Below are 13,347 nucleotides of genomic sequence, written 5' to 3'. Positions count from 1 at the left end.
AACTGGTCTGATGCTGGGGGTTGGGGTAGAGGGCACCTGTGTGAGCTGTTTGTCCCTCCACACACACCTGCCCGGAGGCCTCCACCCTCCCCTGGGGACCTCGAGCCCCTCTGTGTCCTTTTCCTGAGCCTGGCGTGGGCTCTCCTGGCCACAAGAGCGCCCACCTTGGAACACGAGGCACCGGGCATGGTCCCTGCCAGGGGCGGGAAAGAAGGTTCCACTTCCACCCCTGCTGAGAACTCACACGTCCTAGTCAGGGTCCCCCACACACGCACCACCACTGACCAAGTGGCCAGCTGACCAGCCAGCCTCTCTTGTCCTGAGGGTCCCCTCACCTGCAGACCCCAAAGGGAATGAAGTGGAGCACCCCACTGGTCCACAGGGGCTAGGATGGCCATTTTCCAGGGCGTGAGTCCCAGAGGCCAGCCCAGGCCACTGTCCTCTCCCCCAGCACATGGTGACCATGTCTGCCCTCCCATCCCAACGGGAATCAACCCTGGCAGCCCTGCCCACGATGCCCATGTGCTCACCCTGCCCGGCAGGGCTGCCTGTCCCGCGGGGACCCCACCGTGTGCCGTGCTGGCAGGAAGGACACAGTCCCTTCGTAGCAGTGGTGTGATAGGAAGGTCTTCAAGCCTGGGGACAGGAAGCAGTCCGGAAGGAGCCTGGTCAGTGCTGGGTCCATGCGCCAGCAGAAGGTGCAGCCTGCATGGTCCCCACTGGTCCCAGGTCTGCCCACAGTGAGCCAGTGTGGGTCTGAGGTTCCTGTCACCTGACTAGCAACCCTCAGGACGGTTATCAAACTGATGTTCTCAATGGAAACGTACAGCTGCCTGAGCCGGCCGCTGGCCTGGTGGGACCTTCAGCGGCATCTATCCCACCTTCCTGCAGGACGTGGCCACCATGCCCCACACCCTCACTTTCCCCAAGCTCCAGGAGTGCATCCCGGGGCACCTGGGGCGGCTCAGGCAGCACGCTGCGTGCAGGAGCAGTGTGCCCAGCTCTGGGCTACCTGCGAAGTCGTAGCGGATCAAACCCATCCAGCGCTTCCTCTCACTGTCCCTGATGATGTCCCCGTAGAAGCCGTAGCCCAGCAGGGACACCGAGTACCGCAGCAGCGTGCTGTTGTGGTGGACCGAGGATACGTCCATGGGCAGCGAGTCCCCTACAGGAGAAGCGACTGTAAGGCAGCGAATTCCCTGCCAGCCTGAGCCGTTGGCAGGACTGAAGGTGACGGTGCACAGAGCTCGTCCACAGTGGCAATCCCTCCCCTTGGGGCACGGCTGGAAGGGGACTCGGATCGGAGCAGGAAGGCTGGAGGTCTGGCTGGTCATGGGCAGTGGAGGTGGGGGAGAAGGGCGTGCCTTCCAGGCGGGAAGGCAGGGAACTGGGTCCCAGCGGGACCCACCCACGACGATGTGCAGGGCGGATGTCTCGGCGTCATTTGTGCCCACAGTGGAGTAGCACACGCAGTCCGTGGACCCTGCAGGAGAGAAGGCCTCACGTCACAGCAGGCACTGAGCACCGTGACAGGACAGTCGGACGCCAGGGGAACAGCCACTCTTTCCTGTCACAGTCCGGAGAGAGGGACTAAATGAAGGAAACAGACTTGACTTGGTCCCCTCTCAGACAGGGTGCTCAGAGCCTTCTGGAAGCCCCGGCTGGGTCTGTAGGCCATCTTCTGGCCTGAGGGAGCCCCTCCACTTGGAACAGAAGGTAAATGCTTGTTACACTGATGTGTAGGATTCCGGGTGGGCAGCTGGCAACATGTGAGCAACACATGTCAGGGAGCCCACGAGGCGTCACACTGTCCCCCAGCCTGGCTCCAAGCAAAGCTTCTCCTCTCCACAACTCATCTTTGTGTCCACTGCCCATGTCATCATTAGCATACCCCACGTCCCTGTCCCTGGTTGTTGCCACCAGCCAGCTGGGACTAGTGCAGACGAACTCAGCCATGGTCCCAAAGAGGACGCAGGAGCAAGGGTCCTCACAGCCCAGCCCTCCTGCTCTCATCCTTCATGCAGGACAAGCTGACCAAGCACCAAGCTTCTTTCTGGGGAGGCAGCCACTCCCAGCCTCCCCTCCTCGGCTTCTGGAGGGACCCTGGTGGACCCTGGGCCTGGCCCATCTCAGCATCCTGCCCATGATGCCATGGCTGGGGCATGGACATGGTGCAGGTCCCATGTGGGAAGACACTGGAGGTGCTTGCCATGAAGCACAGAGGCTGGGGTGCCCAGCTCGGGACAGCAGGTACTAGGTAGGGCCATGGCAGTAACTGGACCACACCAGGTTCAGACTTCCGTGGACAGGAGGGAGGCAGGAGGTGGGCAGGCGACCTGCCCAGGGCCAATCTGGGTCCACAGCAGGTGGACCCTGACAGAGGAACTGGGGACCACCCTCCCTGCTGCTCTTGTCCTGAGACCCAAGCAGGACCCAAGTTCCCCAAGTGTGCAGTACCCCACCCCTGGCTGCACCTCATTTGTCCTGGCCTTCACACATCCTTCCAACACTCAGTGCAGTGTCAGCTAAGAACCTGGCAGAGGTGGCTCAAACCTACCACCCCACCCAACCTGCAGCCAGTTGTGCCCCTGCCACCTCCACCAGACTCGGGCTTCGTGGGGCTGAGGTGGCTCCAGCATCAGATCCAGCAATGGTCACACAAAGCCACGGCTTCCAGCGGTCACCTGAAGACAAGCCGCTCGGTCCCTGCGGCTCCTGATGCGCCCCCATGGCCACGAGGTCGGACGGGTCAGAGGCCTCTACCTGCTCGCCGCCTCTGACCAGGCCAGGGGACGATCTGTCCTCACTACAGCAGTGGGCACACAGGGCATCCCGACACTGTGGGCTCTGGGGTCCTGCACACACCCCGTCAGCTTGGGAGCAGCCCAGCCACACAGCTCCCACATGCCAAAGATCCAGGCTAGGAGATGCTGTTCCTGCTGAGTGCACTTCCTCTCCCTAAGATGTGTCCCATGCCCGTGAAAGGAGCTGGGGGCTGGACAGCGTGTGCCCCCACACAGCTGCGCAGTCAGCTGCTCATGGCCGAGGGCTTTCGTGCGAGGGCAGGACTGCCACTCTGAGGGGTGCAGGCAGTCACACAGCCAAGGCCCCTTCCCCACCACCCTCTGCCCACACTGCCAACTGAGAGGCCAGCCCCCACGGGAAGCTCACAAAGGAGAGGCACCACAGCTGGTGCAGACCCGGGACAGGTGAAGGAGGAAGAAGCTACCCCTTGCCTGCAGAGTGGACTGGGGAGCGGCCAGCAAGGTCCAGGCCTTGGGCTCCCCAGCTGAGTGACTGGTGCCTCCTGGGGAGCCCAGCAGTACCCACAGCCAGCGCAGCCCTGCCCTGGCATCTGCCCCATCTGTCCTCCTCCGCACCCCTACCCCATCCCTGACCCCTGCACCCGCTGTCCCTTCTGCCCCTCACTCCCCCATCTGTCCTTCTCCGCACCCCCACCCCATCCCTGACCCCTGCACCCGCTGTCCCTTCTGCCCCTCACTCCCCCATCTGTCCTTCTCCACACCCCCACCCCATCCCTGACCCCTGCACCCGCTGTCCCTTCTGCCCCTCACTCCCCTGTCTGTCCTCCACACCCCCACCCCATCCCTGACCCCTGCACCCGCTGTCCCTTCTGCCCCTCACTCCCCCATCTGTCCTTCTCCACACCCCCACCCCATCCCTGACCCCTGCACCTGCTGTCCCTTCTGTCCCTCACTCCCCTGTCTGTCCTCTGCACCCTCACCCCATCTCTGACCCCTGCACCCGCTGTCCCTTCTGCCCCTCACTCCGAGCTCCCACAGCTTGGCAGAAGTCAATTCTTTCAGAACCACCCCCCCCAACAGGCACCTCCTGCCCCAGGCGCACCCCACCTCCGCCCGCTCTCCCGTGTTGAAGGGAGGAGCAGCTGAGCCCGCGGGCCAGGCCTACCGGCGGGGATGATGCCAATCCTGAGGGTGACGGGCACCAGCGCGGCCCAGGGCTGGTCCTGGTCGATGCCAGCGCTCTGCTGGGTCTTCCCGATGAGGCCGTGCAGCACCTCGCTGAACATGCCATCCCCGCCGACACACACCACACTGCGGGAGGATGCAGTCAGGCCCACTGAGGGGCAAGGAGGGCCACCCCTGTGCTGGGCAGCGGCAGAGCTGCCGGGCTGTCCTGGGCATGGGGAATGGGTGGTGGTGTGGCAGGGAATGCCCCATGACTACTGGCTGGCCTGGGTTTCCAGGGTTTCTGGGGGGAGGAAGCCAAGACCAGCTGGCTGCATTTTCCATCTTGGAGGGAGCAGGCTCAGGGTGGCCCTCACGGGAGCGCCCGCCTGCTGGGGTCCTTGCTGAGCCAGGGGACCACCCCCTCCCGCCGCCGGTGGGATGATGTGGTGGGTGTGTATGGGGAGGTTGCCTGGCAGGCAGGGTGCTTTTCCTAGTATTTTGGTGACCCATGAGGGAGTCAGGGACTGAGAGGAAAGCGGAGAGGTCACATCCAGAGAGAGACAGAGGTGTCCCCGTGTCAGGAAGGGACAGTAATGCACGCCCTCGTGGCCTCTGGCCATCTGAGCCTGGAGGCAGGGGTGCAGGTGAGGGTTATCCATGGTGGACAGCGGTCTCTTGGGCCCACACCAGGGCCAGCGGCCTCCAGGGCAGGGTCGCAGTCTCCTGGCTGCCTCCTGGGGCACTACAGGATGCCCCCTGGGTGCAGGCTCCCAGGCCCCTCCATGCCCTGCTGCCTGTTCTAGGGTTGCCTGCCCCAGCTGGGCAGCAGTTCCAGACACCTTCCCGTGTGCAACGCCACAGCGGCCAGGCTCCAGCGGGATGGGCGCGCGGTAAAGGCTCCCGGGTCACTGCCTGGTCAGCAGAAAGTGAGGGGGAAGGAGCGAAACAGCGAGGCTCACCCGTCATACTTGTCCAAGTTCATGTCATACAGCGTTTCCTGGGCTTGGCTCGCACGCTCAGTGACTGCAGGGAAAACCATACAGCATGCAGAGCTGGCAGGCGCACCCGCGGACCCTCGCCACCGTGACAGGCAAAGCGACCGGGGCCCGGCTCCCTCCCAGGGAGGGCCAAGGACCTCATGCCCCAGGGGCTCTCAGGGGAACCCCGTGGGGGACGCCACAACCTGGCATGTGAGTGACAGCCCACATACTAACGTCTTTGAAAGCTATCCCATCACCGACCTTATCATTTTCTCTTGTGGCTTTAATTACTTCCAACATCTTAGACTACCAAAGCAGGTGTTTGGCCTCGTAGATGAGCCACCGGTTGGGGTCCCACCTCCACTCCTGGCTGCAGCCAGCCCCTTGCTGAGGCACACCCTGGGAGGCAGTGGGCAGCGCCTTCACTGTCAGGTCCCTGCCACCCACAGGCGAGACCCGGACTGGGTTCCCAGCTCCTGGCTGCCGTCTGGTACAGCCCCGGGTGTGACGGCACTTGGGGAGTGTTCTCTATGTCCCTCTTTTCAAATCCCCAAGAGGCCACGGTCTCTATGGCCAGTGCACAAATGCTCCCTCTGCTGGGCCACAGGCCACAGCCCGCTGAGCCCGCTCTCCCACAGAGTCACCTTTTAGGACTAAAAGCTCCATGTGAGCTCCACCTGAGAGCCTGCAGGACAGGCTCCGTGAATCTGGCTTCCGCCAGCAGCACTCATCCGGCCCACAAGGCGGCCGTGGGCATCTGTGCTCCCAGAAGGCATTTAGAAGAGACACCCCTCAGCGCCCCTGCTTGTGGCCTGCACTGCCACCCAGCCATGCACCAGCCGCATACGAGTCTCCACCGCCTCCCACTAACCTCCAGCCTCCTGCTGTAGGAAAGTCAGATTTACAGAGAGGAGGACAGAGAGATCATCCACCCACTAGTTCACTCCCAAGTGGCCATAATGGCCAGAGCTGAGCCCATCTGAAGCCCGGAGCCAGGAGCCTCTTCCGGGTCTCCCATGCAGCTGCAGGGTCCCAAGGCTTTGGGCCGTCCTCTACTGCCTTCCCAGGCACAAGCAGGAAGCTAGATGGGAAGTGGGCAGCCGGACATGAACTGGTGCCAATATGGAATCCTGATGGTTGCAAGACGAGGATTTAGCCACTAGGCAATCGCACTGGACCCCATGTGTCTTCTTGTAAGAGGTGTCTGCCCATGACATTTGCCTTTTTATCGTTTTAAAAAATTATTTCTCATCTTATTTGAAAGGCAGAGACAGAGTCAGAGAAATAGAGATCTTTCATTGCTGGCTCACTCCCCAAATTCGCTCAGGAGCCAGGGCTGGGCCAGGCAGGAGCCAGGGCTGCAGCCAGGTCTCCGACGTGGGTGCCCATCACAGGCGCAGGAAGCCGGAAGCCAGCAGCAGAGGTGGGACTTGAACCAGGCACTGGGACCGGGCGCTGCACCCCACGCCCACACCGCTGTATCTTCCCAGAGACACGCAGTGCTTTGTAGGCAAAGGCCTGACATGGAAGCAGGGCAGTCCGAGTTTCGAATTTCCCCGTTCTGATACATTTTAAAGACGACTTTGCCTTTGGGACTCTCCAGTGAGCTCTGCAAACATGACGGAGAAGCTGTACCTTACCGATGACGTCAGTGCTGATGGAGGCCAGCGTGAACAGTGGGGCCACCTTCCGCTCATATATCCTCTTGCCTCGTCCTTTCCCCCCAAATGGGTTGATGAAGACCAGCAGGTGCTTCGGCCGAGATGCTGCAGGGAAGTAACACAAGGTGTTGGCCCCAGCACGTCACAGAGTGGGAACCCTATACTGCAGTGCAGGGCTACAGCTTGACCATGGGGCTCTCGGAAGTCTGCGTGGGCCCCTCTGCCAGCGGGCCTTTAGATCCCAAACAGCAGGGATCTGGAGCTCCTGATCTAGGGAACACAAAAGCAACAGGCCCGCGGACGGACAGGCCAGCGGTCAGACAGGCCGGCAGACGGACAAGCCGGCGGACAGACAGGCCCGCGGACGGACAGGCCAGCAGACAGACAGGCCGGCAGACGGACAGGCCCGCGGACGGACAGGCCGGCAGACGGACAGGCCGGCGGACGGACAGGCCCGCGGACGGACAGGCCGGCGGACGGACAGGCCCGCGGACAGACAGGTCCGCAGATGGACAGGCCCATGGATGGGTGAGGTCTGTGTACAGACAGGTACAGACAAGCCCACGAACAAACAGACCCACGGACAGACAGGCTCACAGACGGACAGGCTGGTGGACAGACAAGCCCGTGGGCAGACAGGCCCGTGGAAGGACGAGGCCCACACACCTGGCCTGGCAGGTGCGTTGGCAGCACTTATCTCTGCTGCGTGGTCAGTGAACCAGAGCCAAACAGATGCAGGAGAGATGGACGGAAGACTCAGAAACACTGAGACAGGCAGAGGGATGTGCAAGGTTTCCCCACAGCCCCAGAGGAACCCCTCACCTAGCTTCCCTGGGACACCCCAATTTTCTTACAACAACTTCCACATTTTGGCCAAGTCAAGTGTTTCAAAGATTCAGGTTAGTAAACATCACCACAAAGTCCACACTCACACACCTGGCCTCAGACGAGTCAAATAACAGCTGCATCGGCCACCAACCCACACACACACAATCAGCATGGCTCCCTGCAGTGGCCACCAACCCACACACACACACAATCAGCATGGCTCCCTGCAGTGGCCACCAACCCACACACACACAATCAGCATGGCTCCCTGCAGTGGCCACCAACCCACACACACACAATCAGCATGGCTCCCTGCAGTGGCCACCAACCCACACACACAATCAGCATGGCTCCCTGCAGTGGCCACCAACCCACACACACAATCAGCATGGCTCCCTGCAGTGGCCACCAGTCCACAGACACGCAGTTGGCGTGACCTCCTCACCCTGCGGCACCTCCCTGTGACACAAATCAGAGCACCAAATGCCAGCAATGCCAGCCACACAGACAGCTCGAGCCATCCATAGGATGACCTGCGCAGGCAAAAACACTCAACAGCAGAGAGAGCCCACCTCTACCCGCCCCGTGCCCAGGAGCGCCAGGCAGAGCCTCTGTAGAACGGCTGCCATGGAATGCCAGGGGCGTGTCTCAGAGTTGTGTCCCTCATGCACAAATGCTGCCCCCAGAGGAGGACATGTACACTGCAGGCGTGAGGGGACTGGGTGCTGACAGCCGTCACTCACTGTGACACACAGCAAAAGCACAGCTAACTATAGACCAAAGGACGCTGTGGGGGCAGACATAGCTACACCAGGTGGAGGAGGGATGGGGGGACAGACACACCAGGTAGAGGAGGGACGGGGGGACACAGCTACACCAGGTGGAGGAGGGACGGGGGGACAGCCACACCAGGTGGAGGAGGGACGGGGGGACAGCCACACCAGGTGGAGGAGGGACGGGGGACAGCCACACCAGGTGGAGGAGGGACGGGGGGGACAGAGCCACACCAGGTGGAGGAGGAACGGGGGGACACACACACCAGGTGGAAGAGGGACGGGGGGGACACAGCCACACCAGGTGGAGGAGGGACGGGGGGACAGACACACCAGGTGGAGGAGGGACGGGGGGGGGGACAGACACACCAGGTGGAGGAGGGACGGGGGGACACAGACACAGCCACACCAGGTGGAGGAGGGACAGGGGACACAGCCACACCAGGTGGAGGAGGGACGGGGGGGGGACAGACACAGCCACACCAGGTGGAGGAGGGACGGGGGGGGGGGGGACAGACACAGCCACACCAGGTGGAGGAGGGACGGGGGGGGGGGGGACAGACACAGCCACACCAGGTGGAGGAGGGACGGGGGGGGGGACAGACACAGCCACACCAGGTGGCAAGTGGAAGAGTGATCACAAGCCTTTCAATTTTTTCTATGTACTTGAAGATGTTCACGATAAATTATTCAAAAAAAGAAAAAAATAAGTGAGAAAATCAGCAAAATCAACACATTCACAAAACCAACCAATCCCTTGCAACACAAAAACCGTGGACGAAGCAGCAGCGAGCCAGGCGACTGGCATGTGGGGGAGGCCTCACTGCAGGGCAGGCTTCAACACTGTCCCTGGCAGAGGTGGCCTCGCAGCTGCCTCTTTCATCTTATCAGACTTACTTTTTTTTTTTTTTTTGAAAAGGCAGATATACAGTGAGGAGGAGAGACAGAGAGAAAGACCTTTTGTCCATTGATTCACTCCCCAAGTGACCGCAACACCCAGGAGCCAGGAACCTCTTCCAGGTCTCCCACGTGGTCACAGGGTCCCAAGGCTTTGGGCCGTCCTTGACTGCTTTCCCAGGCCACAGGCAGGGAGCTGGAAGGGATGTGGAGCAGATGGGACATGAACCAGCGCCATATGGAATCCCGGCACATGCAAGAAGAGGCTTTGGCCACGAGGCCGCCGCCCCTCACGCTGTCTCTGTGCACAAGGAAGTGGGGCCTTCCTCTGTGCCTCCTCAGGAGGACACACCTGCGATTTTCTAGAAGCCCGGAGAGCAGCTGGTGCTGCGTCTGCCACCTGTGATGCCAGCAGCCCACATGGCACTGTGTCCCGGCTGCTCCACTTCCCATCCACCTCCCTGCAGATGCTCCTGAGAAAGCAACAAGCACAGCTCAGGTGGACCCTGCACCCGTGGGGACTGAAGCGGATGAAGCTCCTGGCTTTGGGTCAGGCCAGCCCGGCTATGGTGGCCGCCGGGGACTGAACCATAAGCTGGAACATTGCTTTCTCCTACTCTCTGCAACATTGCCTTTCAATAAATAAATAAATAAACCTTTAAAAAAAAGTTAGGGGCCTGGTTCAGTGGCCTAGTGGCTAAATCCTCACCTTGGATCCGCCAGGATCCCATATGGGTACCAATTCATGTTCTAGCATCCCCGCTTGCCATCCAGCTCCCTGCCTATGACCTGGGAAAGCAGTCGAGGACGGCCCAAAAGCTTGGGACCCTGCAGCTGTATGGGAGACCCGGAAGAAGCTCCTGGCTCCTGGCTTCAGATTGGCTCAGCTCTTGCCGTTGCAGCCACTTGGGGAGTGAACCAGTAGACAGAATATTTTTGTCTCTCCTTTTCTCTGTAAATCTGCTTTTCCAATAAATAAATAAATCTTAAAAAAAAAAAGTTAGGAGGGCCCAGTGTGGTAGCCCAGTGGCTAAAATCCTTGCCTTGCATGCACCAGAATCCCATATAGGTTCTAATCCCAGCGGCCCTGCTTCCCACCCAGCTCCCTGCTGGCCTGGTGAAGCAGCCGAGGGAAATGCAAACCAGAATCATCCTGCCAACTGCCCTGGCAGCCAGGAAGAGGCGTGGTTCTGACTGCAAGCGCTGGCTGGCTCCGTCACTCAGGCCACTTCAGACACACTCTGCAAGCCCAGGATGATAAGAGAGCAGGCACACTTGCAGGGTTTGCAGGGTTGCCATTCGGCCATGCTGGGGTGGGGGTGATGCTCACCCAGGGAGCCCTGTTCGCACGTGTGTAGTATCCACAGCACAGAACTCACACAGCCACACACAACGACGTGCGCACACGCCACAAACGTGCTGCTGAGCCCCGAGTCCACACAGCTCCGGGGGCCGGCCCTACTCTGTGCCTCAGCAGAGTCCATGACGACATTCAATCACCAAGCCGTGCTCCTGCGCCAGGTGCGCCTTCCCGTGTGCCCTGCACCTCACCTAAGGTAGATGGCACAAGCGCAGGTCAACGCTAGAGCGCCAGGCGTAACAGCGACTGCAACCAGGGATCACACCGAGGCAGCAGACGCCCGCAGCTCTGCACCAGGGCAGGACCCTCACGCCAGCAGGACGGAGGGGCAGCGGGCTGGGGACGGCGGGGCAGCCTGGCGGGCAGGACCCTCACGCCAGCAGGACGGAGGGGCAGCGGGCTGGCAATGGCGGGGCAGCCTGGCGGGTAAGACCCTCACGCCAGCAGGACGGAGGGGCAGCGGGCTGGGGACGGCTGGCGGACAGGGCCAGCCACACAAGTCTTCCTGCCCCAGCGACGGGCAGACGGGCTCTTCACACCAGGATGTTTTGCTCCACACACACTGCAGAGTAACCAAAACATGCGTGGGCGTGGGCGTTCTCCAGGACACAGCCTGGCAGGCCAAGCCACCAGCCTCACGGCTGTGGAATGTGGCACACATGGAGTACGCACACATCTGAGTACGGACACATGCACGGCCACGACCATGCCCGCCTCCCAGAGAGCGACCCCAGGCTGGGAGGGTACTTACTCAGCCTCTCCAGGAGGCCCCTGAGAGTCTGCAGCCACAGCAGGCAGAGCTGCTCGTCCCCGCTCCAGAACGTCACCTGCGCCCACTTCCAGCGGTGCTGCCGCGCCCTCTTCACACAGTGGACTGCAAATGCACACGGGCCGTTAGTGTGGGCGCCCCACCCGCCACCCCTCCCCAGCGCCACGTAAGCCAAAGGAAGGGTGACCAAGCTGAGACCCCGTTAAGGACACAGAGAGCAGCAGAGCAGCCTGGCGCCCTGTCCCTGGCTTGCGAGCACGCAGAAGGTGCAGCCCCGCCACCTGTGAAAGCGTACGGCTTCTCCATGTTGTGCCATCGGCGGCTGGGGTGGCGCTTCCTGTGCGGGTCGGCTTCCTCCACAGTGATGATTTCAGACACAGGCACGGAGCAGGCGTCTGTAGGGACAGCACAGCCTCAGGCCAGGGCTCGTGGGGGTCCAGGCACTGACCCAGTGCACCCAGAGCTTAACGCCCTGCTGACCCGGAAAAGAGGGCTCCCTTACCCACCCCTCGACCTGGGTACTGACAGCAGCGCTTTGCCCAACAGGGCACCAAGCACGGGTGCCACTTCCCTCATGCTGCACGCTGCCCTCCATGCAGCCATCTGGAGCCCTTCCTGCCAACTGGCTCACAGAATTCAGTCATAGCAGACTGGGGAAGCCATGCCTGAGCAGGACTTCTGAGGCCGACTCAGGGTGCTCCATGAAGCTTGCATCGGATGCGGGGGCTCCTCCTGGGCTCCCCACACTTACATCACCATGCCTCCTCAGTGCCACCTCCACTGCTCCCAACTCGCCACCCAAGCACCCCAGAGCTTACACCTCCACCCACCAGCTCCCCCCACCAGGAGACGCCAAGAACCCTGGTCTAGGCCGAGTTTCTCACGCCCCAAGAGAAGAACCAGTGATGCCAACGCTGGCTTAGATGAGGCTGGCATGTTTACCTGGCAAAAGCTCCCATGTGGACAGGCACAGTACCCTGAGGGCAGCCTCACCCCCACTTGAGAGCCTTTGTCTCAGGGGTGACCTGCTTGCTTAGCAACCACTTATTTAAGCAAAGACACAGACCTAAGGCAGACCTGGGTCGCACGCGGAGGTGTGGGGAAAGGGCAGACTCCTCCGAGCATGACACGGCCCCCACGCCAGCCCTGGAGCTCCCAGCCTGCAAGGTCCTTAAGCCAAGCTCCCTTCCACCCTGCACCCCACACCTGGCTCCCCCGTGTGTTGGAAGGAAGCTGTCGTCACCTCTGAGAGGCCCCACCTAATGCCAACTCCAGTTTCAGGAGGCACAGGCAAGGCGCCGGCTGGAGCCACGCTGGCCCATGGTCCTGGGGCCCCTCCCTGCTCTCTGCCCCTGCCCTCTGTGCCCACCTGAGGCCTCTCCCAGGATTCCCCTCAGAAGCCCAGTCCTGGGTGAGGACGGTGGGCTGACGGTGGTTCCTCCCGCTGCCGTGGGGATCCGGGCCCCTAGTGGGGGAGCTGCTGAAGTCTTTCTGGCCCTTCATGGCAGCCCAGTGTCCCACACTGTGCAGGTCTACAGCTCTACACCGTGCACGGCCCAGCTCTGCAGGCCCAGTTCGTTTCTCTCCGGCCTCAGAGCAGGCTCCGTCTGTTGGCTCAGGGCTGTGACTGTGTCCCGCACCCAGGCCCAAGCCCAGCCCTGGGATCCTGACCACAGGCAACATGGTTTGTACATGTCAGAAGCCACGTGTGGGCCATGCAGACACGCACAGGGCATCCTCTGCCACCCCACAGCCAAGGCTTTCCTTAAGGAATGGCCCGTGGAAGCAAACCCACCGCCTGAGGCAGCAGCAGCAGCACGGGGCTGGCGCCCGGGCCACGCACCCACTAAACCCAGGCAGCCCCACCTGCCAAGACGCGAGACAGCAGCAGACCTAATCCCTCATGCCAATCCTCCACTGCAGCACTGGCATCCATATGGGCACCGGTTCACATCCCCACTGCTCCACTTCTAAACCCGCTCTCACTAATGCCCCTGGAAAAGCAGCAGAAAATGGGCCAAGACCTTGGGCCGCTGCACCACGTGTGAGACCCAGAGGAAGCTCCAGGCTTCTGGCTTTGCGTTAGCCCAGTTCCGGCTGCTACAGCCATTTGGAGAGTGAACCAGAGATGCAAGATCTCTCTCTGT

The 13,347-nt window shown here is 61.5% G+C and overlaps 1 protein-coding gene across 1 annotated transcript in view; it reads right to left on the bottom strand.

Moving 5' to 3' along the window:
* The window catches only part of CERK (ceramide kinase), a 52,922-nt gene that overhangs the window by 30,496 nt on the left and 9,079 nt on the right, over nucleotides 1-13,347 (bottom strand). Inside the window, exons 2-9 of the mRNA XM_058673266.1 lie at nucleotides 11,482-11,595; nucleotides 11,183-11,305; nucleotides 6,553-6,678; nucleotides 4,892-4,955; nucleotides 3,931-4,076; nucleotides 1,409-1,483; nucleotides 1,013-1,165; nucleotides 531-636 (exon numbers count right to left, since the gene is read on the bottom strand). Coding sequence (XP_058529249.1) covers nucleotides 531-636; nucleotides 1,013-1,165; nucleotides 1,409-1,483; nucleotides 3,931-4,076; nucleotides 4,892-4,955; nucleotides 6,553-6,678; nucleotides 11,183-11,305; nucleotides 11,482-11,595 — 907 coding nt within the window. The remainder of the gene's footprint in view (nucleotides 1-530; nucleotides 637-1,012; nucleotides 1,166-1,408; nucleotides 1,484-3,930; nucleotides 4,077-4,891; nucleotides 4,956-6,552; nucleotides 6,679-11,182; nucleotides 11,306-11,481; nucleotides 11,596-13,347) is intronic.

The sequence above is a fragment of the Ochotona princeps genome, chromosome 15 (assembly GCF_030435755.1).
Source record: "Ochotona princeps isolate mOchPri1 chromosome 15, mOchPri1.hap1, whole genome shotgun sequence".
NCBI classification, from domain to species: Eukaryota; Metazoa; Chordata; class Mammalia; order Lagomorpha; family Ochotonidae; genus Ochotona; species Ochotona princeps.
Note: the sequence above shows the minus strand (reverse complement) of the source record. Positions and strands in the feature narration are given on the sequence as shown.